The sequence below is a fragment of the Neovison vison genome, chromosome 1 (genome assembly GCF_020171115.1).
Source record: "Neovison vison isolate M4711 chromosome 1, ASM_NN_V1, whole genome shotgun sequence".
In the NCBI taxonomy this organism is placed as follows: Eukaryota; Metazoa; Chordata; class Mammalia; order Carnivora; family Mustelidae; genus Neogale; species Neogale vison.
In genome coordinates, this window is record NC_058091.1 from 149,123,145 (window position 1) to 149,149,130 (window position 25,986).

Consider the following 25,986-nt stretch of genomic DNA (forward strand, 5'->3'; position numbering starts at 1 on the left):
GAAGGCTGACGTTGAAGGGGTCAGCCAGCACCGGAAAAACGGGCCAAGGGGAAGCAGTCCGCCTCGGTCACAGGTGCAAGGCAGCCACAGGAAAGAGCATCCAAGCACAGAGCACGCAAGACGCAGGGGAGGCCGAGGGACGGCATTCCTCACCGTCTGCACGGGGGAAACTCGGGGATGTGGGGATACGGAACAGACAGCAAAGGTAAACATGGATCTCTGGAAAACTCCTTTCTCATACTTTTTGTCCAAGCTCATTGAGAACACTTGACCATTTTTTTTTTTTAAGATTTTATTTGTATATTTGACAGACAGAGATCACAAGTAGAGAGGCAGGCAGAGAGAGAGGGAGGGAAGCAGGCTCCCCGCTGAGCGGAGAGCCCGATGCGGGACTCAATCCCAGGACCCCGAGATCATGACCTGAGCCGAAGGCAGCGGCCTAACCCACTGAGCCACCCAGACGCCCGACACTTGGCCATTTTATACGCCAGGTAACTCCAACATTTTAAAAAAAGATTGTTTCTCGTGATATTTTTTTTCCTCGTGATATTTTGATAAACCTTCTAAGTACTTCTAAAATCAAGAGGAAAAAAAAGACTTTGAGATCCAGGACTCAAGAAAGACATGGTGAAACTGTAATGTCAGATCGCTGTTACTTTGTGTATAAAAAATAAACCTATATATACACTTCATTAGCTTATAATAATGTTGGGTGTATTTAGGGAGGTTGAAAAGGAAGCAAGGAAGGAGGGAAAAAAAAATTGAACGATTATTTAGGAAAAGAAAATCCAAAAAGAACTTTATGTATACCCCAGACTTTAAATCTGGGTGGACAAGGGTGTTTTGGAAAATTAAAGACGGCTACAAATTCTTTAGCACTTTTCCCATTGCAAGGTGGGGGTCTATGTGATTTCCCCTGGAGTCTGAGTGGATTTGATGACTCCTCTGATAAAATATAGCAAAAGTGATGCTGTTTGAGTTTTCCAGCCTGAGCCTTTAAAGCATTAGCTTTCACTTTTTGTTTTTTGGAACAATTGCTCTTGGAGCCCTGAGCCATCACAGAAACAGGCTGACTGCCCTGCTGGGAAGATCACATAAGGAGGCCCTGAGCCCACCCCTCTAGCCAAGGCACTGGGCATGGCAGGGCAGCTGTCTTGGGATTTTCTAGGCAAATCCAGAAGATGCCATATGAAATGGAAGAACCTTTTAGCTGAGTCCTCCCCAGATTCCTGGCAGAAAACATCATGGGATGGTTATTCTAAGCCTTCATTTTTGGGTAACTTTTTATGCATCAATGTATGTTACTATAACAATTTGGTTATGCTTGTCCCTGAAGATACTAAATTTCCTTAGATTAGATGGTATAGTCAACAAGGAACTTTAAATTTGTAATTGATTTCTTGACTTCTAACCAGAAAATGGTGTTGAGGACACGCTACATTTTTTTTTAGAAGTTGAGTTTATAAGGGAACTATGAGAGGCAGAGATACCCCAGTGACTGAATTCTGAAAATGTCTCTTCAAGCCAAGTGGGGGTCGACTTTGACCTCCCCAAAAGGACAAGAAACTGGTGGGTTAGCAGTGAAATTCTGCGGTGGCCACCTTGCCAGGGCATGAGTGTCTCCGCCAGGACTGCCTCTCAGCCCCCCACCAAACGTGGAGAGGAGACAAAGGCTGTTTATAGACCCAATGCAGAGGCAATGAGAGGTGTAAGGCAAGTCAGGATTGGGGGGGTGGCTCTGGGCAACTCAAATACTTTGACAAATAGTTCTACAAAATGTTACTTAAAAGATAAAATGCCTAATGCTCCTGAGTTCTGCAGGTTCACAACCAGGTGTTTTTTGTTTGTTTTTTTTTTTAAACAAACCAATTTGTATCTAACTGATTAACTACTGAATACATTGGATCCTTGAACAATAAAGGGCTTGAATTTTGCAAGTCACTTATACATGGACATTTTCCCATACACTACAGTTCCATAAATGTATTTTCTCTTCTAAGATTTTATTTATCTGAGAGACAAGAGATGGAGCGAGCGAGTGGCAGGGAGCAGAGAGGGACAAGCAGACTCCACACTGAGCACGGCCCTTCCCAGGGCTGGTTCCTAGGACCCTGAGATCATGACCTGGGCTGAAATCAAGAGTTGGACATTTAACTGACTGATCCACAGGGGCCCTCTGTAAATGTATTTTCTTATGATTTTCTTTACATTTTCTTGGGGCCTCTTGCTGGCTCATTGAGTACGTGACTCTTGATCTCAGGGTAGTTGAGTTTGAGCCCAACATTGGGGGAAGAGATTACTTTTTAAAATATCCTAAAAATATATTTTCTATACAGTATATGATGCATGTAACATATGGAATATGTGTTAATCAACTGTTATCAGTAAGTGTCTGGTCAACAGTAGGCTGTCAGTGGTTAAGTCAAGTTATACTCGGATTTTTGACTGTGAAGGGGGTCAGTGCCCCAACACCCATGTTGTTCAAGGGTCAATGGTACAATACTCAAAAGTATGAAAAGATCATAGTGTTTACAGTGGTTGCAATGCTTGGGGCACCTGAGTGGCTCAGTTAGGTTAAAAGGTAGAACAAAAGGTCAAGGGAAAGGTAGACAAAAATTTTAGTGATTAGGTTCATTTGGACAAACACAAGAAGACATTTCCCGTCTTTTTCCCCGGTGGAATCTCCTCACCTTTCTCCTGAACAGAGGGCAGCTCCCAAGGTTCAGAATTGAACTGACCCATTCTGCCTGGAGCTGGACCCCTGTGAGTCCTGGACCCCTGGAGCAGCAGAGGTGCTGCTGCCAGATAAGCTGTCTGCTCCTGGGGCCCTTCCTGTCCCTATAGCAAGACTAGGACCCATGGACAATGAAATAAATTTGACCAGCGTGATATATGCTGAAAGGTCTAGAACTTCAACCCCAGTATTAATGGGGAACATAGAACAGTTGGGCAGAAAGCAGAGTTTCCCTTGACCTGCAAGGGCAGGAAATAAAAAAGGACAGGGAAGGGGATACAACTCTGGCCAGTACATCTTGGCCATTTCCCTCACTACACTCGAGAGGAGATCTCAACTCTCTTCTCTCTCTCTAGAGAGAACACCTGCCTTCTGAGGACAGATCATTTCTTCCTCATCTCACCTTTCCTCAGGAATATTCAGCTTCCTCCTCCCTGTACTCTAGGCTGCTCCCGCATCCGGGCCTGCAGCTCCTCGGGCAGGATGGTCAGGAACTGCTCGGGCACCAGCAGCTCCACGATCTGCTCCTTGCTGTGCGTCTTGGGCTGCAGCCATAGACGACAGAGAGCCTAGAGTTGGACTTCTGAGGCCCAAGGGAATCCTCCCAGCAGAACTGCCTTAAGTTTTTTCTGAAGAACTCCGGTCAGAAGCACCATTTTTGTGCAGGCTAGATTCTGTAACTAGTTGACATTCCTTCTGTTCTGCAGCCCAAAAGGGCTGGACTGAATCCATTCCTGGGCACAATGGCAGGGAGAGCTTAAGGCTCATGATAATAAGTAACACATCACTGTTAACAGAGATCAATTCCAAACTAAGAACATATTTAGTCAGAGTGAATCGCTGTGGTCAGGCCAATGATTTGAAGGTAAAGATGCTCTGTAAAAGAGAAAACAAACACAAAATGTCATTAGGATAATATAAAATTAAGGAAAAGATAATTCAGTTACTTTAGGATTAAAGAACAATAATAGTAGCTTTTAGATCTAGAAACTTCAGTGACATATTCAGATAATGTGAAATAGATAATGAAGAAAAACAATGCAAACAGCTTTGCCTGCTTAAATTGCATGTCACAGATCAAGTCAGTTTTATTTACAAATCAACTTCTCTGTGCCAAGAATTGTGCTAGATACTTTCAAAGGTGTTTTTAATTTCAGAAAAGAACAGTCTGTGGGTCAGTGTGCCCCACGTTTGAGTCAGGGATCCCAAGTCATTAACCAAGGTCCGCTTTGTATGCAAATCCAGTGAGTACTTTTCAGTCCTTTGCTTACCAGATGCCCCTGCAGCATCTAACAATGCTAGCCACTCCCAGTCTTTTTTTTTAATTAATTAATTAATTAATTTGACAGAGAGAGATAGATAGAAAGATAGATAGATCACAAGCAGGCAGAGAGGCAGGCAGAGAGAGAGGAAGGTAAGCAGGCTCCCCGCTGAGCAGAGAGCCCGATGCGGGACTCGATCCCAGGACCCTGAGATCACGACCTGAGCTGAAGGCAGCGGCTTAACCCACTGAGCCACCCAGGTGCCCGCCACTCCCCGTCTTAATAAGAGCTACAATCTTCTGGGTCTTTCCCATGAGTTGGTTTTTGTAAAGTGCTTAGACCAATGCCTGATGCTCAGGTGGTATTATATGAGGCCTTGTCAAATAGCTCATTCTTAAGTCTACTTTATGGCTCTTCTTCAGTTTGCCAAGAAATGTCTAGATACTCTAAGCTGAGACCCAGCCTTCTCATTCCACATTCATTCTGTGCAACCTTGTCCATTCAGTAGCATCTGAGAACTGAGATGTTGTCACCCAAGAACTCCTAAATCTGATTCTCTTATCCAAATTTTAGCTTGGAACTGCAGACCATTACATAGTCCAGTGGTGTATTGGATCCTTCCACTTATATGTCTTAAAAGCATCTCAACACTACTAAAAATTAACTCATTTCCCCCTCACAATCAATGCCTCCTCCAAAATTTCCTGGTTTTTTTTTTAAAAACCCATTTCTTTTTAAAATGGCACATTTATGGGGCACTTGGCTCAGTCAGTTAAGCATCCAAATTCTGATCTCAGCTCAGGTATTGATTTCAGGGTTGTGAGTTCAAGCCCTGCACTGGGCCCATGGAGCCTTCTTAAAAACAAAAAACAAAAACTGCACATTCGTTTATTTAATCATCTAATCCAAAAACCTATCCCTGACTATATTTTATTTTTTGAAAAGATTTTTTAAAAATATTTTATTTATTTGACAGAGAGATCACAAGTAGGCAGAGAAGCAGGCAGAGAGAGAGGAAGGTAAGCAGGCTCCCTGTTGAGCAGAGAGCCCAATTCGGGGCTTGATCCCAGAACCCTGAGATCATGACCTGAGCCGAAGGCAGCGGCTTAACCCACTGAGCAACCCAGGTGCCCCTGGAAAAATTTTCTTTATCTGAGAGATAGCAGGGGAGGAGCAGAGGGAGAGTGACAAGCGACTGCGCACTGAGCGCAGAGCTCTTCTCAGGCTGGACCCCACAACCCCGAGATCATGACTTCAGCGGAAATGAAGCATCAGATGCTCCAAGGCTCAATCCACTGAGCCAACCAGGGGACTTGCCTTGACTATGTATTTTTTTTAAAGTTTGTAGTACTTACTGTATGTCATGCCCCGTACTCAGCACTTTTTTAATCTTTAGCCATCAAGCCTAGTTCAGTCTGCCTTTCCCACAAAATTCCATCACTCCTGCTCATTTCCACAGCCACCACGTTACTCTCACCAACGTGTAATACTGGTTCTTTCTGACAACTGCGGCTCTCCTCCGTCTTGCGTCACTCTTGCCCCCTTCCCATGCATTGACCATTTTTTCAGAAGTCTAGGCGGATCACACGGACGCCGCCGTTCCCTGGGTGCCGGCCTGTCCCACCCGGCTCCGGACGCGGGCGAGCAGAGCCGGGAGAGCCGAAGCCGCGCCGCCGGCGTCTTCCGCGAGGCAGCGAGCACACCACCGTTTTCTGTGCGAGCTGTCACGCTGAAAACCGAGACGCACACCGCCCTTAATGTCCAAGCTCCCTGGAACACCCCCGGAATGACGGACTCGCCCACGTCCCCTCCGTCGCGGTGTCCTGCGGCCCCGGGGCCCCTTCCCTCCTCGCTCTGTCTCCTGCCGCCGCCAACTCGCCACCCCACCGCCACAGGCGCGCCCCTTCCGGCCGGCCTCCCCCCACGCCAAGCCCGAGGCCCCGGCGCACACGGCCCCAGTGGGTGCTTGCCGGAGAAGCCAGGGAAACGCACCCGGCGCTTGTGCGGACCGCGTTACCGCACTTCAGAGGGAAACACCTCAAGGCCGCGGCCGCGACCCTAGGAGGCCCGCGCGGGGACCAGACCACCTGCCGGCCTCAAGGCCGCGTCCATGCGGCGGGCCTCCCCGCGGCTACACCGCACCCGCTGACCCCCGCTCGGCGCGGCGCTTGTGCCCGCGAGCGCCGGATTCCGGGGACCCAGCGAGGAAGCGGCACGGAGCGCGGCGGGGAAGCCTCGCTTCGGAGCAAACACGAGGCACCGGCCGACGCCCGCGACCGCGGCTCAAAAGTGCGTCACGCTGTCCGGGCGCGCCTCCACAGGCAGCCCGCCGCCTCTCTAGGAAGCCTGGAAGACCCGTCATCTCGGTGGTGGGTCGGCTCGTACCTCCCGCAGGCGGCCGCGAGCGCCGCAGCCTGTGAGCGGCTTCGGCAGGCAGGTCCTCCTGGAGCCCCGGCCACTCTGTCTGGGCCCCTAGCTCCCTGTCCCACCGAGGACACCTGTCCGCTGTCACAGAATGCCGCGCAGCCCTCTGCTTCCTAGGACCCTGGTCGTCCCGGGTCCCAGCCCGCAGGCTCCCTGCAGATCCCCCTCGCGCAGATCCTGCTGTGCGCGGGGCCCCCGGGTCAGAGGCAATAACCAGCACCACCCTGAGCAAAGCGGCACGCGGGCTTGCTCTCCACTGTTTCAGGTCCCGTCCTTCTGTGGAAGGGAACCACTCGCACTCCTGCGCGGGACCAGCAGAAAGCTCCGGGAATGCGGCGACGTGGCCGCGGTTCCACAGCCAGTGAAGTAGCTCGATCAGTAAGAGCTACCGGCACGGGATCTGGTCCTCGTCCATCCTACTTGCTGAAGATGACTCACACTCTGCCTTATTCCCCTAAGATTCTCCTCTAGTGCCCTATACGCCCACTCTTGCTCCAGTTTTCCAAGTGAGCATCCCACACTAGTCCATCAGTCCCGATACACGGAGCCGCTCCGTAAGCTTCTGATAGGTCATTCATCTTGTCTGGTAAACCACGATCTCAACAGGTTCACATTCGGTAACTATCTTAACTGTTTCGTGGTTTGGGGGGATCCTTTTAGGAGTAGTGTGGTTTTGGTAGACAACCCACCCTTGCTGAGCTAATCCAATAGACAGGTTAACAGGAATGATTTCAAACCAGGCAGGTGGTGCCTACACTAAATCTCCCACAGCCTCCTTCATAGATGTCCTCCCTTAGTTTTCATGAGAACATTGTATTCTTTCTTATTCTATCTGGTCTTCTCTCTCCTCGGCTGTAAAAGTCCTAAGTGGAAGACCACCCATCCTGCGATGCCTCTAGTCTGGGTGTAATTATTAATGCCAGTCTCTTTTATTCTCAAGTGTCCCAGATTGGGCAATAAATTATATATAGTTACCTTTTATCTGAGAACCACGGACAAGCTGGCTAAAATGCAGATTCCCAGGTTCTGCCCTCAGAAACATTCAGCCAGTCTGGGTAGTGCCCAGGAAGCTGTGGAGTTCAAACAGCACAGGTGATTCTGACATGGTATATATTCAGAAACAGTGGCTTCATCATAGAGCGGAGACGTTCGCATGGAAAACTGGGTGCGGGTCCACAGAAACCTAAAAACAAAAATCAGTAATGTATACACTGTGCTCTTCTCCTTCTTCTTTTGATGTAAAGCACTGAAATGGGTTTGGAATAAAGAGCAGTGGGTCTGTTTCCACTGCTAGGACACATGGACCAAATGAAAGACAGAGGGATCTCTAGTAATAGCTATTATAAAGATAAAGCACATGTCTTGGTAACTGTCTCTGCATCTTTTTATTTTTCCTTCTCTTTGGTCACCATTTCTTTGTCTAAACCAGTCTTAACATATAATTTTGCCTGAGTCCTTTTTATTTTCTCACACTTTGTTTGTCCCTTTTCTCTTTCCCTCTCATTTTGTTGCTGCTCTGTTTGCAGATGCCTAAAATGTGTCCCAGCCCCCAAATCTAAGTGTCTATGAAACTACATATAATTAACAATGATCTTTGGTTCATTGTTTTTTTAAAAATTCAATACCGTTGAAAAATGGGTCACTACAAGTGTTTAACCACTTTGGGCTTTGCTTTTCTCATGTACATATGAAATGGGTAAACTCAAAATTTCTTCCTAAAGCTAACACTCTTACTCTGTGTTAAAAAGCCCCTATAGCACAACAAAATACTTTCAATGATCCCTTACCAAACAAAGACCAAATCCAAAGGAAAAGTGTCCAAGGACTTCTCAATCTGGCCCCCACTCCTGCACTTCCTTGTAGGAGTTCCACGACCTATCAAGCTGGAAACTCATGGCTCTTGAGCATATCTTAGTTGGGACTTCCTCATCCTGTTCCCTCTGCTAAAACACTTTCCTCTATCCTCCAACTCCTTCTACAAGTAATCTACTTTTCTCTCAACTTCTAACCCAACACTTAACCAATGACACACATGTATACTGGTATAGATTCTATATTGTAAAATTGCTCCTGAGAAAGTACTTAGTATTTTATATTTTTACTTCAGAATCACTTTTTTAAAAGATCTTATTTATCAGAAAAAGCGAGCAAGCATGAGTAGGGGTAGGGGTAGTTGGAGAGGGAGAGCAGGAAGCTGAGCAGGAAGCCCAGCACGGGGCTCACCATAGGATCCTAGGATCATGGCCTGAGCTGAAGGCAGATGTTTAACTGACTGAGCCACCCAGGCACCCGGACTTTAGATATACCTTTATTTTTAAAATATCCCCAGAGAGTGTTTCCCCTCTCTGACTCTCCCGACTGTCATGCTCTCTCTCTCTTTCATTCTCTTTCAAATAAATAAATATTTTAAAAAATGTTTTAAATAAATAAATAAAATATCCTCAGAGATAATTTTTATGTTATAGGAAAAATATAAAATAATCTTCTACTATATTTTTATGAATCATATTTCAATTATAATTATTGATATATTATCAATTATATTTATTATATTATTTTTATATATTAAGTTAATTTATTATATTTATTATAATATAATAAAATTATATTTTTAAAGAAAAAGTATTGTCAGATAAAGATAATAGGAGTCATTTCCAAATACAAAATGTGGACAGAGACTTGGTTCTCCTTCAGTCCTGACCTTCAAATAAAAATTACAGTGAAAGACAGTCTTCAGGGCTCTTACATACAGATCTAGACAGGTTTTGGTTCCAAAATTCTCAGCCATTTCTTGACAGGTAGCGTCCAATCTCCTAACTGTGCTCAGGGGTTGTTGGACTATCCCTCAAGAACCAATAAGGCCTTTTAATTGGATTTGAATCAGTATTTCTTACACCTTGCCCGGCCATAAATGGACTACTCTTTCAGACCAGACTTTCAAAGGCACAGGCAGGGATGGTTTCTGGTTTCCAGAGCACCTGAAAGGAGCTCAATTCCAGAGACTTTATGGGTGGGTTAAGAGGAGGCAGGGTAGAAACAGCAAAGAGAGAAGTGAGCATAATGTAGGAATGTGAAAGAGAAACAACTGAGGAAGAAACAGCCCACAGGCCACAGGCCGGTGCAACAGCACTGCTCAACCCAAGACAGCTGCTCGTCCCCCGTGAGAGAATTAGCTGAAGCGAAGCAGAACCGTTAGTATCACAGAACAAGTAGTCAGCCTGGTAAACTGGAGGTCGTTTAATCACGTGAACCATCACTGCAATCTAAGTGGCATATGTCTCTACAGCATATATAACATCTTCTGTTCCTTGGCATTTCATCAGTTGCTGAGAAAATTTAGAATTTCTGAGAAGCTGTGAACAAAACAAAACAAAAAAAGACAAGCACAAAACAAACATCCCATCTTCAGCTGCAGGTGTGAAACCAGTCCATTAGAAATACATCCTTTAAAATCCTGATCTGTTTGTATTTTAAATCTTCCAAGCGCCAACATAACAGAATTATCCAAGCATGCTGCTTCGGCACGTGCAGAGGCGTCCGAGACACTTATGGGCTCAGGTTATAACAGCATATGTATTATATTACTATGTGGAATACATATTTACTGGAAAAGTTGATTTTATTTCAAACTCAAGTCTACTATATTTTCCTTAACTTCACTTGAAAATCCGTATGTATTTCTTTTGGAAATAATTTAACCTCAAGACAATACACTCTTGAGAAAATTTAAGAGTTTTGATAAGACCTACAATTAGCCACAAATGGTAATGGAAACGGTTTGAAATGTTATGACTAAGGATGTGTAATAGAGCCAAATACACAAGACTGAAAACCACCCCCAGCACTTCTGCATTGCTCTGGGAAAGAATGAGGCGCAAGTCTAGTTGCCCAAACCCTGTTTCCTAGCTCATGCGGAGGTTATTATTTTAAACAGAATTTGGCTTGAACCACGCTTGGAAGAAGAATGAAACAATTTATGACCTTCTCAAGTACTGACTGTGCACCTACAGGAGTGTTCAAGACTGTGGAGCACCACCAAATTAAACACCGTCCGCCCGTAAACAGAACGAGGAAGCTCTGTTACTCTAAAGACCCCACTGTTTCAGGAGCACAGCCAAGTGCAGAAGAGTGTAAGCACTATGCCATCTTTCTGTGTAACACAGGAAATGAGGCGACATGTATTCACGTTTTCTTGTATTTCCATAAAGAAACACTGAAGATACATGAAATAGAAAAATGGCTACCTCTAAGGGAAAAGATAGACTCCCTTTTTAATGTTGTTATGATACTTGAATCAGATGAAGAGTGAGTTCTTTTTCTTGAGAAGTCTCTCTAAGTAAATTAAAATTTAAAGGTTAATAATAACCGGGTGCCTGGCTCGCTCTGTTGGTGGAGCATACAACTCTTGATCTTGGGGTTGTGAGTTCGAGCCCCACATTGGGTGGAGAGACTGCTTAAAAATAAAATGAGATGCCCCAAATGAGGGATAAGTGGTGAGTCTTTCCTGCAACTCCACTGTAAATTGAACAGAGAAGCTATGCATTATTTATTTTTATTTTTTTACATATATTCTTTTTTTTTTAGATTTTATTTATTTATTTGACAGAGATCACAAGTAGGCAGAGCAGCAGGCAGATAAGGAAGGGGAAGCAGGCTCCCTGCTAAGCAGAGAGCCTGATATGGGGCTTGATCCCAGAACCCTGGGATCATGACCTGAGCCGAAGGCAGAGGCTTTAACCCACTGAGCCACCCAGGTGCTCCGAGCTGCACATAGACGGGAGGCCCTGTTGAGCTAAAAAGCAAAACCTCAGGGCCTTCTAAATCTTCTAAGTTCCATATGCTAATAATTTCTATTTGGAGATAAACTGCTTGCAGTGGCTTAGCAGAAAGAGAAGTTGGAATTAGAAGACAGGGTTCTAGCTCCAGCTCCATTAACTAGCTGTCCGTGGGATCTTACAGCTACTTCCCAAAGCCTCCGTTTCTGCATCAGTTACAGAAGGAGACGGAGAAGTGATCCTTAACGTCCCTTACAGGATTTCTACTATTGTGTACTCAGGTCCAGATTGTCAACACCAGACATTTTCCATTTCTGTGTATGCTGGGCTTAGTATAAAGCAAATACTCAATTACTGTTAAGGGAAAGAAACTTTTTTTATGCATGACCTTGGCGGTAATCAACAGGTAATGCCGAGAAGCAAGGCACTTACAAAAGCAACATGAAGACTGATCATACTTTTCTACTTTTGTGTTTGAAAATTTCCATAATGAAGGGTTAAAGAAAGAAATCAAGAACTGAAAATGCTTTTAAGTCACAGGAGAAGTGCAGAGAGGCCCATGTTTTCATAACAAAGATTGGAAATGAGATATCTGATTTTTAGCTACGTTTCTTGGCCTGGACAAATTTAAAATCTTGAGCAGTATCTACCGCATCTAGCCACTGAGCTACAGTAGCTTGCTTCAATTCCTCAGATCCAAACTGGAGGCTGAGTTACTGGAACCCTGCAGAGTTCTCCGGTAGGGAAAAGCCTTTGTGTATTTATGGAAGAATTCATCTGCCCCCTGTTGTAGGTCAAAAAGCAAATTATCATAGCTTACGAAAACAGAAGAGAGTCAAATTGTTTACATTACAGGTTTTACTGCAATTATTTTTAAATTAATTTTTAAATACTCAGTGAGCTCAGCTTTAACATAATTTTGTGTTTAGGCAGTGTATGATTTTTTAAAACTTTTTTAAAAGTTTCTTAAAACTGGGGTGAAGAAGTTTCCCTGAAAGACACGTAGAAAACTTTTTGCACAGGTGTGTGTGAGGCTGGAGACGACGTGGATAAAGTCAACACAAGATTCAGTATCGCACAGCGGGGATGCCGAACCCCCAGAGAACTTGACAGACGAACTTGATACTATGCTTCTCTCAGCATAAAAACATGGACAATTTCACTGGCTCTCCTTGGAGCTTCCTCCTCAAGAGGATTAGACTAGTTTTTCCCATTACCTTGCTCGGGGACAAAGTAAGAACCTACCGTGCGACCGAGCTAGTGGCCCGACGGCAGGACGCGCGGCGCCACCTGCTCCAAGGGGCCGGCCGGCCCGAGCGCGGGGTGGACCTTGCGATGCTGAACGAGGTTGCAGTGGTAAATGAAATTCTTGCCGCACTCCTCACACTCGTAAGGCCTCTCCCCCGTGTGAATTCTCTGATGCTTAATGAGGACAGAGCGTCGGCTAAAGCTCTTGCTGCACTGGCCGCACTGGAAGGGCCTCTCCCCCGTGTGGCTCCGGAGGTGATGGAAGAGCCCGGCGTTCTGGCTGAAGGCCTTCCCGCAGATGCCGCACTGGTAGCGCTTCTCCCCGGTGTGGAGCCTCTGGTGCTGGAACAGGCCCGAGCGCTGGCCGAAGGCGCGCCCACACTCCTCGCACTCGTAGGGCTTCTCCCCCGTGTGCGTCCTCTGGTGCTCGATAAGGATGGAATTCTGGGTGAAGCTCTTCCCACATTCACCACAGACGTAGGGTCTCTCCACGGAAGAGCTTGGCCGCTGCCTCTCCGGCCTGCCGTCCCGCTCCCAGGGGTCTCTGCACTCAGGCATCTCAACAGCATCACCGTTCCGTTTCTCTGGGGCTTCCACAAGAGGCCTCGTCTCTGAAGAAAGCTCCCTCGCTGGGCCTAACTCCGCGTTCCAAGTCCCGGCCTCCCCACCTGAAACAGCAAGGGGAGCATGAGGGTGTCAGATGTCCAAAGGGGAAGGGGGAAGCCAGCCGGGAGGGGGGTGGGAGGGGACGAACAGGCGCGGCTTCTGTTCACTTCTCCTTTGCCCTTGGGGAGAAGACGGGCTGAACTGCAACTGTGCGGTCAGCTGTCCGCCTGGCCCGGGGGGCCACAGTCTTCCTGAGGGAAGACTACCTTGCTTGGCACGGTCTCCCCAGGACCAACCGCAGCACCTCGTGCCCAGCAGACGCGGAACAGATGTGCTGAACGTGGGTGGGGGGCACTCAGGGAGTGAGGGAGGCCTCCTGAGAAAAAGCCCGATCCTCACCGATCTGAACCGGGCGCAGCTCGCGTGCACGGCACTGATGCAGCTCTTCCGCGGGCTGGAGCCGGCCACCGGGCAACTCCTGGGCTGCTCCCTGAGCTGCTTTCTCCTTTGCAAACTCTCCCTGTTCACAAGCATAGCTTGGGACCTGGCGGAAATTAAGGATGGTTAGGAATCAAATGTGAGAGGCACCTTGTAAGGGAGCCTCCCCAGGGCCGCCGTATGGGAAAAGGCGGCCCAAGAAACTGGCAACGAGGAAGAGGCAGAGAGATGGAGAGCCCACAATGGACCACATCAGGCACAAAAAGTCCTCCTCCCCTACCTCTTGCTGCACGAAAACCCCACGCTTGCTCCTGCAGGTACACACCTCTGCGCTCCCATCTTCCACCGGCTCTCCTGGCTCGTCCAGCTCCCTCTCCAGGTCCTCCAGTGCGGTCACCGCCTGCTCCCCGCTCTCTGGGCAGTGCTCCCGCACCCAGGCCTGCAGCTCCTCGGGCAGGATGGTCAGGAACTGCTCCAGCACCAGCAGCTCCACGATCTGCTCCTTGCTGTGCGTCTCAGGCCGCAGCCACTGATGGCAGAGTTCCCGGAGTCTTCGAAGAGCCTCACGGGGCCCAGGGGTCTCCTGGTAGCAGAACTGCCGGAAGCGTCTCCGAAAGATCTCTCTGGTGTGAGGGTTCTCTCTCAGCAGGCCAGATTCCTGCCCACGGCCACAATCCCCCTCTTTCTCTTCTACCTTTACTCTCTGAAGTCCTTCCTGCATCTCTGAAGTCTGAAGGACCAAGGCTGTGGCCATCTTAGGCTTAACTCTTCAGAAAGAGTCTATTCTCGATGATTCCTCTTTTGAGCTTTTCTTCTGGAAATCCCAAAATCTAAAAAAATAACTGCAGAGAAAAAAATACTAAAATGTTAAAAATCTTCTCTGCTGGGACACCTGGGTGGCTCAGTTGGTTGGACGACTGCCTTCGGCTCAGGTCATGATCCTGGAGTCCCGGGATCGAGTCCCGCATCGGGCTCTCAGCTCCACGGGGAGTCTGCTTCTCTCTCTGACCTTCTCCTTGCTCATGCTCTCTCTCTCTCAAATAAATAAATAAATATTAAAAAAAAAATCTTCTCTGCTGGCTGACACAGAAATACCTGTAACAAAAGCAGTCACTGTCACATTTTTATTGAGACTCAGAACACGCATACTCATGTACATATGAATGTATGTTTGTGCATGAGATACACACCTACACAAGTAACTGAAATAATAATTTCACAAAACATATGTATCTTGAACTATGTGACACACACTATTATTTTTAAAATCTTGCCTTTTTTTAAACCCCAAAACAAAAAACCCTGGTCATAGCCTACCATAAGAACTTCATGATTCACATACGAATCATGACCTATAGCTTTAAAAAGTTTCTAAATTTAAGTAAAAGAATTATAATTCACTGTAAATGTAACCCAACACTATTCTTGGGTATTGGCATGCACTGCAAAATAAAAACTAGGAACAGTGTATTTAAGTTCTGAACACAGCTCACACTACAACTACGAGAAAAGTTAAATCCATATTGCCACTATTAGTTCTGCTTCTCAAGGACGGAAGAACCACTGGGGTGGGGAAGCATCCTTGTGGATGCAAACATAACCCCCTCCACAAATCTCTACCACTCTGGCTTCACTGACCTCTCTAGTCACCACTCCAGGAAGAGTCGAGAGGGTTCCCCCCTCCAAAGACAAGGATCCCTGAGCTCTTATTCCCCCTCCCCCACTTTCCTTGGTGCTGACTCACTGTCACTTTGAGATCCACATTATCTTCTTTCAAAACTTCTCACAGGCCACTCACTCATCTGGCGGTATTCATTCTGATACTGCTCTTGGCCCTGGACAGGGCCCCAACAGAACAAAGTTCCCACCTCGATGGAACGCACATTCTAAGCACAGTACCGACAGCAGCTGACACTTCTCTTGCTTTCAAGGTACCAGGTTTTGTACTAGATGTTTCACGTGCATCAACTCACAGATTCCTCGAAACAAACGTAAGGGTTTGTTACTACCCACATATGGACAGATGAGAAAACGGAGGCCCAAAGAGCTGGAGTCACTTGCCCAAGGTCTCACACACAGGAAACAGTGAAGCTGCCTTTCCAAAAATCTACTTCAGAATTCACAGGCTCAACCACCACCCCACTGTCTCTCCTGTACGTGGACAGGAAGAAGGGAAAAGGATGAAGGAAGGAGCCGGCAGGCACAGACAATAATGAAATAGATGTTAAACAGCATAATATAGTATATATTATAGTGTGTGTGTGTATTTAGTATAATTATTATGCCATAATTAATTACGGTATAATTATAGTATAATTATAGTATAATTATATATTATATATAATTTTGTATAATTATACTATAATTATTATATTATATATTTATATTAAATATTATATATAATATACGTACATATTATAGTATGTCATAATTGTATGATATTATACTCATATGCTTACATTATATATTATATTATAATTTATATATATTATATTATAATATTATCATGTAAGTATATCATATAATTATGATATTATACTATAATATATAATATATACAAATATATTAATAATATTATTTATATATTATATAATACTATACTATAATATGTAATATATTATATATTAATTATAATATATTAAAAATATATTTTAAAGATTTTATTTATTTATTTGAGGGACAGTAAGAGAGAGCATGAGAGAGGAGAAGCAGACTTCGCAGAGCTGGGAGCCCAATGTGGGACTCGATCCCGAGAATCCAGGAACATGACCTGAGCCGAAGGCAGTGGCTTAACCCACTGAGCCACCCAGGCGCCCTTCCACTCTGGTTTTAAGTCAAAGATTTTCTATTCACAGAAAATTAATCTGAAGCTTTGTGCTCTGCTCATAGAAAATCATTCTGCTATACGGGGTTTCAAATCTTTACTCAGTCTCACTACAATCAATCCCCTCTATTCTCTGTATAGCCTAGGCTCCCTTTTGCTTTCCTCTCCTGCTCTTGCTTCTGTCTGGTGGCCTAAAATCCCATGGCCTCACACCAGCACGTAGCTCCTCTTTGAACCCAGTGCCTCTAAAATGCTTCCCAAGTGTTTTACAACTCTGCCCTCCCGGTCACAAACAGTTCTCAAGCTCTTTTAGGTTCACCACCCCACTGTAAGGTCTTCCTCGACTTACACTGGGTTATGGCCTCATGAACCCATCACAAGTGGAAAACAACACACACTGAAAGTGCACTGAATGTGCCTCACCCACCAAACATCATAGATTAGCCTCACCTACCTTAAATATGCTCAGAGCACTTGTGCTATGCTCCAGTAGGGCAAACGTGTCTTTATCATAATGTATCCCCACATTCTCCTCTAGTGTCACCATCTAAGGCCCCCCAACAACTTACCGGACACATCCCCACATTCCCAAGCCTGGCTCAAGGCTAGTCACATCTCCAGCTTCAACTGTGGGGCCCCGCTCTTGTGTTCCTCTATTTCACATGCAAAAACTGCCAGTTCCACTTGGGCTTTTCTTCTCACCATTCTTTCATCAGGCTCTCCTCATCCATGTTCCACGCCCGTGGTCTTGCCTTCAGCACTCACACAAACCCCAACCAGTCTCTGCACCTTGATTCGACTCTCACGTCCTCTGAGGTCTTCCTCATCCATTCCATCACCCTCTTCCTCCTTCCAGCTCTTAGATCACGAGCCCCATCTTTTACCTCAGTCACAATCTATCCTGAGGTTACTTCTCATATTTAAAAAAAAAAAAAAATCCAAAACGTACAGGGTAAAGAATTCCTTCATCAGGGCACCTGGGTGGCTCGGTGGGTTAAAGCCGCTGCCTTCGGCTCAGGTCATGATCTCAGGGTACTAGGATCCAGCCCCATATCGGGCTCTCTGCTCAGCAGGGAGCCTGCTTCTTCCTCTCTCTCTCTGCCTGCCTCTCTGCCTACGTGTGATCTCTGCCTGTCAAATAAATAAATAAAATCTTAAAAAAAAAAAATTCCTTCATCAGAAGTAGACATTGTTAAAGATAGAATGGACCCTTTCAGACTTTCTCTGTCCATCTTTAATCTCAGGCACAAGAGTGTGTGCGCATCACACACATGCGCAAAACACAGCTCTTACCCTCCCTATTCATCTGCAGTACGTAGAAGGTAGCCCCAGGCAGCAGATCTAGTTGGGAATGCTGACTTACTAGCAGTGTGATCTTGGGCGAGTTACCTGATTTTTCTGACCCTCAATCTCGTTAACAAAACGAGGACAGCTACTCTGCAAAGTTGTCAAGGGTAATAAATGAGACAACGTATATAAACTGGTTTTGCATGAAGCCTGGCATTTAATAAGCTTGCAACTTAACCACCTTCTCAAGAGATAATGTGCAATTTTGGGTTTAAGGTGGCTAAATGAAACGCTGCTACCTCCCCTCGGCGCCAGGAGGGTCGTGTTTTCTGCGGCCCAAAGCACAGGGTGGGTAAGCGGGCGGGGAAACACGCACCGCACGGGTGAACACACAACTAAGACAGAGGACACACACCCGTTCAGGTCTGTTCTTCTCCCATCTTAAACCCTAACTGAAGCCCAGGACGACTGAGGTCCGAAAGGTGGAGGATGAGACTCCAGTGCGAGAAGAACCCTCCTGGGATGTGGCTGTAAGGCTGACGCAGGGCCCGCGCGGCCCACGGACCCCGGGGTCAGGCAGCCCGGAGGCGTCCTACGACGGCAGCGACCCTGGGACGGTCCTGACCGCCTCCTCTCTCGACGTTAGAAAAGGGGGAAGGAGGGGAGCTCCCGGGACAGCGGCGCCTGCCTCCGAGTCATGACCAGGGGCTAAGTTGGTACTTGGAAAGTGCCTTCCACGATGCCCGCCCGAACCTAACAACGGCTACTTAAGCATTTGCTAAAAAGGGAAAATCGAGACCAGGCACGAGCCCCCGCCGTCGGCGGAGCGGACTACGAGAGGCCGCGGCGCACTGGAACGCGACTCCGGCTCCTCGCTCACGGCCCCCAGCAGCGGCCGCCGGACGCGAGGAGACATCCGCGGAGGCCGGCAGGGTGACGGGGCGGGTCCGGGCCGCCTCCCCCACCCAGGCCGGGCGCCGCGCACACACCGGCCCCTTTGACGGCCCCGGCGGAGCCGGACTCCGTAGCTCACCCGGCATCCGTGGGAGGAGGAGGCCGCACCCCCTCCGAGTCCTTGACAACCGCCGCTGGGGACAGCCGGGCTACAAAGGCCGGAAGTGCGTCACGCGACCGCCTCCCGGGAAAAGCGCTTCCGGCAGCGTTCCTTCTAGCACGCCCGGAGGTCTCACGCCTCTGTGATCGCCTCGCGAATCTCCTCCCCAGGGGAGTGAGGCGCGGCGAGGCGTGTGTCTCCCAGGCGGGCAAGTGCAGGAACGGCCAACTTCGAGTTTTGCACGTATTAACTCATTCATTCTAAATAGCAACGCGTAAGTTCGGCGCAATGATCCCCATGGAACAAATGAGGAAACTGACGTGCGTTCCTTCCGCCTTTCTTAGTGTCATTCCTGCAAAGAAACAGTTTTTGCGCATTTATTCAAGATATTTCAGGCTCCTTTTAGCTTTTCCTGCTCTAGACCTAGAACCCACCATTGTTCCATGAAGCTCGGGTTCCTTTCAGCGGAGACAGTGTACAGAAACCAACGGATCCTCTCACTGGCACCAGGATACAGCTTTGTTCTAGGCTCTATCCGCAATTATATTTTCTTCGGAATTGTATAGATCGTCTCCAATTCAAATACAATTTCAGTTTGTTTTCCCGAAAACCTGGTTCCTAACAGCTCCATATATATTCACCCAATTTGCTCTGTCTTGCAATGTAAACAAAATAGTTTCAAATTCACAGTGCCCGTGTCACTAGAACAGGATACCTGCTGTGTGGAGTTCAGAATTTCTTTGCTTGTTTATTGGTTCTTGAAATATATCCCATTGGGGGAGTTCAGTCAGAGTACTGTATACATACATTAATTTGAATTCTTTTCTCTTTATACTTATGTTATAAGCTTGATACACAGGATCATTTGTTTCTGTTTGTTTTTCTATTTCAGGGTTTGTTTTCCTTTCATCCCTTTTCATTTCCTTTATGAACATGCAAAACACTTAGTTCAAAATCTAAATGATATAAAAGGATATATTCAGAGTTCTGTTTCCATCCCTAACTCCTTTACTCTATATACAGTTAGTTGACCCTGGAACACCATGGGTTTGAACTGTGCAGGTTCACTTACACACAGATTTTTTCATTAAATATAGTACAGTTCTATAAATGTATTTTCCCTATGACTTCCTTTTTTAAAGATTTTATTTAATTGATTAATTTGTTTATTTTTAAAAAATATTTTATTTATTTATTTGACAGACAGAGATGACAACTTGGCAGAGAGACAGAATGGGGAGGGGAAGTAGACTCCCCATTGAGCAGAGAACCTGATGCGGGGCTCAATCCCAGGACCCTGGGATCATGACCTGAGCGGAAGGCAGAAGCTAAACCCACTGAGCCACCCAGGCCCCCTCCTTATAATTTCCTTAACATTTATTTTCTCTAGCTTACTGTACTATAAGAATACAGTATATACATGTAACATACAAAGTGTCTATAAATCTACTAATTATGTTATTGGTAAGACTTCCAGTTAAGAGTAACCTGTTGGGGTGCCTGGGTGGCTCAGTGGGTTAAAGCCTCTGCCTCCGGCTCAGGTCATGATCCCAGGGTTCTGGGATCAAGCCCTGCATTGGGCTCTCTGCTCAGTGGGGAGCCTGCTCCCCGCCATCTCTCTCTGCTTGCCTCTCTGCCTACTTGTGATCTCTGCCTGTCAAATAAATAAATAAAATCTTAAAAAAAAAAAGAAGTATCATGTTTAAAGAGTAACCTGTTAGTAGTTCAGTTTGGAGGCATCGATAGTTATACACGGATTTTTGACTGCGTGGGGGTCAGTACTCCAACCCCTGCATTGTTCAAGGGTCAACTGTATATCCACGCCCCTTTTTCATTAGTTTTAATTTACCCTGTCTTTCCTTTCTCTTTTCCGTCTTTCCTTTCTTCTCTACTCTCTTTTCTCACAAATTTAAGCATTTGCCTTCTTTATTGCTATGAATTATCATATTATATACATTCTTTGGCACCTTGCTTTATCACTTACTAAAATAACCTGGAAATTATCTGCTCATTGAATTATGCTTCTATCTATCTATCTATCTATCTACTTATTGCTTACTTGCAATGGCATAGTACTCCATCATGTGGCCATACCAGAATTTTCCCAACCAGTCTGTAAGAAATGGGTCTTTGGATTGTTTCCAGTATTTTGTTTTAACAAATAATGCTACATTGAATAATGAAGAAAGAGGAGGGAAGAGAGAAAGGAAAGTACCTTTGCAAGCATTGTTTTATTTTACACTCGCAACAGCAAAGTGTGAAAATGCCTGTTTTCACACAGCCTCCCCAACTCTACGTTTTTGGGCTTTTGAACGTTGTCGATAGGTGAGGCGATTAGGTATTTCTTAAGCAACCACAACCCCAGTGCTGAAATCTCTGTTAAAAATGGATTCATGTATACTTCAAAAACTGTAAAATACTGGTGGAAGAAATTGAAGATGGCACAAACAGATGCAAAGATATTCCATGCTTGTGAATTGGAAGAACCGATGTTGTTAAAATGTCCATACTACCCAATGCAATCTACTGATTCAATACAATCTCTATCGAAATACCAACAACATTTTTTCACAAAATTAGAATAAATAAAACTAAAATTTGTATGGAACCACAACAGACCTTGAATAGCCAAAGCAATCTTGAAAAGAACAAAGCTGGAGGTATCCGACAGATCTCAAGGTATCCTACAAACGTCTAGTAATCAAAATGGTATGGTCCTGGCACAAAGATGGACACACAGATCAATGGAACAGAATACACAACCCAGAAATAAACCCACACATATGTGGTCAACTAATCTTTGAGGAAGGAGGCAAGAATATCCAATGGGGGAAAGAGTCTCTTCAATGAACGGTGCTGGGAAACCTGAGCAGCTACATGCATGAAACTGGACCGCATTCTCACACCACACACAAAAATGAACTAATGGGTTAAAGACCTAAATTTGAGACTCAATACCACAAAACTCCTAGGAGAAAACATAGGCAATAATTTCTTGACATTGGACCAAGCAAAATTTTTCTAGATATACCTCCTCAGGCAAGGGAAACAAAAGCAAAATTAAACTACCAAGACTACACCAAAATAAACAGCTTTTGCACAGCAAAGGAAAACATCAACAAAAAGCAAGACAAAATACTAAATGGGAGAAGATATTTGCAAGTGACATATTCAATAAGGGGCTAATATCCAAAATATATAAAGAATTTATACAGCTCAGCACCAAAGAGCCCCCAAATAATACAATTCCAAAAAGGGCAGAAGACAGGAATAGACATTTTTCCACAGAAGACATACCCATGGCCAACAGACACATGAAAAGATGCTCAACATCACTGATCATCAGGAAAATGCATATCAAAACCACAATATCATGTCACACCTGTCAGAATGGCCAAGACCAAAAAGAAAGAAGTAAGAAGTGTTGGTGAGGATGCAGGGAAGAGGAACTCTCCGTGCATTGTCAGTAGGAATGTAAATTGGTGTCACCACTGTGGGAAACAGCATGAAGTTCCTCAAAAAATTAATAGAATTACCTTAGGACCCAGTTTTCCACACTTGGATATCTTCCCAAAGAAAACAAAAACATTAATTCAGAAAGATACATGCACTGTTATGTTTATTGTAGCATTATTTACAACAGCCAAGATATGGAAGCAGCCTGTGTTCACCCATAGATATTTAAAAAATGGATCCACAGTGTCACATGTTATCAAGGATTATGGAACAATGAGAACTTCCATACATTCTTGATGAGAGTGTAAATTGGTAATATTATTTTGGGGAAACTCTTTGGCATATCCCCAAAGCTAAAGACATGCATATTCTACGACTGGGAGTTTTACTTTCAGAGATAGCCACCAGAAATGAATATATATTTGCATCTAAAGACATGTGCATACAGCATTTTCATAGCTCTAAAGTGGAAACAAACCAAATGACCATTAACAGTAGGATAGATTCAAAAACTTAAGTTTAGGGATGACTGGTTGGCTCAGTCGGTTAAGCATCTGCCTTTAGCTTAGGTCATGATCCCTGGGTCCTCAGATCAAGTCACCCATTGGGCTCTTTGCTCAGTGGGGAGTCTGCTTCTCCCTCTGCCTGCCATTCCCCCTGCTGTGTGCAGGCTCTCTCTCCCAAATAAATAAATGAAATCTTTTTTAAAAGATTAGGAAAGTCTTTTAAGATTTAAAAAATCTTTAGGGGTGCCTGGGTGGCTCAGTGGGTTAAGCCTCTGCCTTCGGCTCAGGTCATGATCTCAGAGTCTAAGATCGAGCCCCACACTGGGCTCTCTGCTCCGTGGGGAGCCTGCTTCCTCCTCTCTCTGCCTGCCTCTCTGCCTACTTGTGATCTCTGTCTGTCAAATAAATAAATAAAATCTTAAAAAAAAAGATTTAAAGAATCTTTAAACATCTTTAAATCTTTTTTAAAAAATCACAAATAAATAAAATCTTTTTAAGAAGATTTTTTAAAAATCTTTAAAAAACTGAAAATAATTAAGTTTATTCATACAATGGAATACTATGCAACAATCAAAATGGACTACAGCTACAAGCCACAGTGATAAATTTCACAAACATAATCGCGAAAGAAGGCAGACACAAAAAGACACATGCTTCGTGACTTCATTTACATAAAGTTCAAACTGGGAAAACGAATATCTGGTGTTGGAAGCCACAACAGGAAGGAGGAACGGAGCACAAGTGGGTCTTCCGAGAAATGGGTGGTCAGGTGGGATTCATCCCTGGGCTACAAGGATGGTTCAACATTCGTAAATCAATCAATGTGATACAACAAATTAATATGAGAAGAGAGAAGAACCACATGGTCCTCTCAATTGATGCAGAAAAAGCATTTGACAAAATCCAACATCCGTTCCTGATTAAAACGCTTCAAAGGATAGGGATAGAGGGAACATTCCTGAACCTCATCAAATCTATGAAAGACCCACAGCAAATATCATCCTCAATGGGAAAAAGCTTGCAGCCTTCCCATTGAGATCAGGAACAAGACAAGGATGCCCACTTTCACCACTCTTGTTCCACATAGTATTAGAAGTCCTAGCAACAGCAATCAGACAACAGAGAGAAATAAAAGGTATCCAAATTGGTAATGAAGAAGTTAAACTCTCTCTCTTCGCAGATGACATGATTCTTTATATGGAAAACCCAAAAGACTCCACCCCCAAACTACTAGAACTCATACAGCAATTCAGCAGCGTGGCAGGATACAAAGTCAATGTGCAGAAATCAGTGTCTTTCTTATACACTAACAATGAAAATACAGAAAGGGAAATTAGAGAATCGATTCCATTTACTATAGCACCAAGAACCATAAGATACCTGGGAATAAACCTAACTAAAGAGGTAAAGGATCTATACTTGAGGAACTATAGAACACTCATGAAAGAAATTGAAGAAGACACAAAAAGATGGAAGACCATTCCATGCTCTTGGATCGGAAGAATAAACATTGTTAAAATGTCTATACTGCCTAGAGCAATCTATACTTTTAATGCCATTCCGATCAAAATTCCACCGGCATTCTTCAAAGAGCTGGAGCAAATAATCCTAAAATTTGTATGGAATCAGAAGAGACCCTGAATCGCTAAGGAAATGTTGAAAAACAAAAATAAAGCTGGGTGCATCACGTTACCTGATTTCAAGCTTTATTACAAGGCTGTGATCACCAAGACAGCATGGTACTGGCATAAAAACAGACACATAGACCAGTGGAACAGAGTAGAGAGCCCAGATATGGACCCTCAACTCTATGGTCAATTAATCTTCGACAAAACAGGAAAAAATATACAGTGGAAAAAAGACAGTCTCTTCAATAAATGGTGCTGGGAAAACTGGACAGCTATATGTAGAAGAATGAAACTCGACCATTCTCTTACACCGTACACAAAGATCAACTCAAAATGGATAAAAGACCTCAACGTGAGACAGGAATCTATCAGAATCTTAGAGCAGAACATAGGCAGTAATCTCTTTGATATCAGCCACAGCAACTTCTTTCAAGATACGTCTCCAAAGGCAAAGGAAACAAAAGCGAAAATAAACTTCTGGGACTTCATCAAAATCAAAAGCTTCTGCACAGCAAAGGAAACAGTCAAAAAAACAAAGAGGCAACCCACGGAATGGGAGAAGATATTTGCAAATGACAGTACGGACAAAAGGTTGATATCCAGGATCTATAATGAACTCCTCAAACTCAACCCACACGAAACAGACAAACACATCAAAAAATGGGCAGAAGATATGAACAGACACTTCTCCAATCAAGACATACAAATGGCTATCAGACACATGAAAAAATGCTTATCATCATTAGCCCTCAGGGAGATTCAAATTAAAACCACATTGAGATATCACCTTACACCAGTTAGAATGGCCAAAATTAACAAAACAGGAAACAACATGTGTTGGAGAGGATGTGGAGAAAGGGGAACCCTCTTACACTGTTGGTGGGAATGCAAGTTGGTGCAGCCTCTTTGGAGAACAGTGTGGAGATTCCTCAAGAAATTAAAAATAGAGCTTCCCTACGACCCTGCAATTGCACTCCTGGGTATTTACCCCAAAGATACAGATGTCCTGAAAAGAAGGGCCATCTGTACCCCATTGTTTATAGCAGCAATGGCCACAGTCGCCAAACTATGGAAAGAACCAAGATGCCCTTCAACGGATGAATAGATAAGGAAGATGTGGTCCATATACACTATGGAGTATTATGCCTCCATCAGAAAGGACGAATATCCAACTTTTGTAGCAACATGGACGGGACTGGAAGAGATTATGCTGAGTGAAATCAGTCAAGCAGAGAGAGTCAGTTATCATATGGTTTCACTCATTTGTGGAGCATAACCAATAGCATGGAGGACAAGGGGCGTTAGAGAGGAGTAGGGAATTTGGGTAAATTGGAAGGGGAGGTGAACCATGAGAGACTATGGACTTTGAAAAACAGTCTGAGGGGTTTGAAGTGGCGGGGGGGTGGGAGGTTGGGGTACCAGGTGGTGGGTATTATAGAGGGCACGGCTTGCATGGAGCACTGGGTGTGGTGAAAAAATAATGAATACTGTTTTTCTGAAAATAAATAAATTGGGAAAAAAACCTGAAAATAATTAAGTTTATTCATACAATGGAATACTATGCAACAATCAAAATGGACTACAGCTACAAGCCACAGTGATAAATTTCACAAACATAATCACGAAAGAAGGCAGACACAAAAAGACACATGCTTCGTGACTTCATTTACATAAAGTTCAAACTGGGAAAACGAATATCTGGTGTTGGAAGCCACAACAGGAAGGAGGAACGGAGCACAAGTGG

General features: G+C 44.8%; 1 protein-coding gene across 4 annotated transcripts; it reads right to left on the reverse strand.

Annotated features, from left to right (window-relative positions):
- Positions 1-7,376: 7,376 nt before the first annotated feature.
- Positions 7,377-18,693, reverse strand: ZSCAN23 (zinc finger and SCAN domain containing 23). Of its 4 annotated transcripts, XM_044261262.1 has the most exons (5): positions 16,881-17,348; positions 13,813-14,329; positions 13,449-13,593; positions 12,441-13,111; positions 7,377-7,603 (listed from the first exon to the last, which is right to left on the reverse strand). In XM_044261262.1, the coding sequence occupies exons 2-4, from the start codon at positions 14,239-14,241 to the stop codon at positions 12,453-12,455; spliced, it is 1,233 nt and encodes a 410-aa protein (XP_044117197.1). In that variant the 5' UTR covers positions 14,242-14,329; positions 16,881-17,348; the 3' UTR covers positions 7,377-7,603; positions 12,441-12,452. The 4 variants fall into 4 exon arrangements, with proteins under 4 accessions (XP_044117197.1, XP_044117199.1, XP_044117198.1 ...); XM_044261264.1 differs by lacking the exons at positions 7,377-7,603; positions 16,881-17,348 and adding an exon at positions 18,632-18,693 and having other exon boundaries at positions 11,148-13,111; XM_044261263.1 differs by lacking the exon at positions 7,377-7,603 and having other exon boundaries at positions 11,148-13,111; positions 17,014-17,348.
- Positions 18,694-25,986: the final 7,293 nt, after the last annotated feature.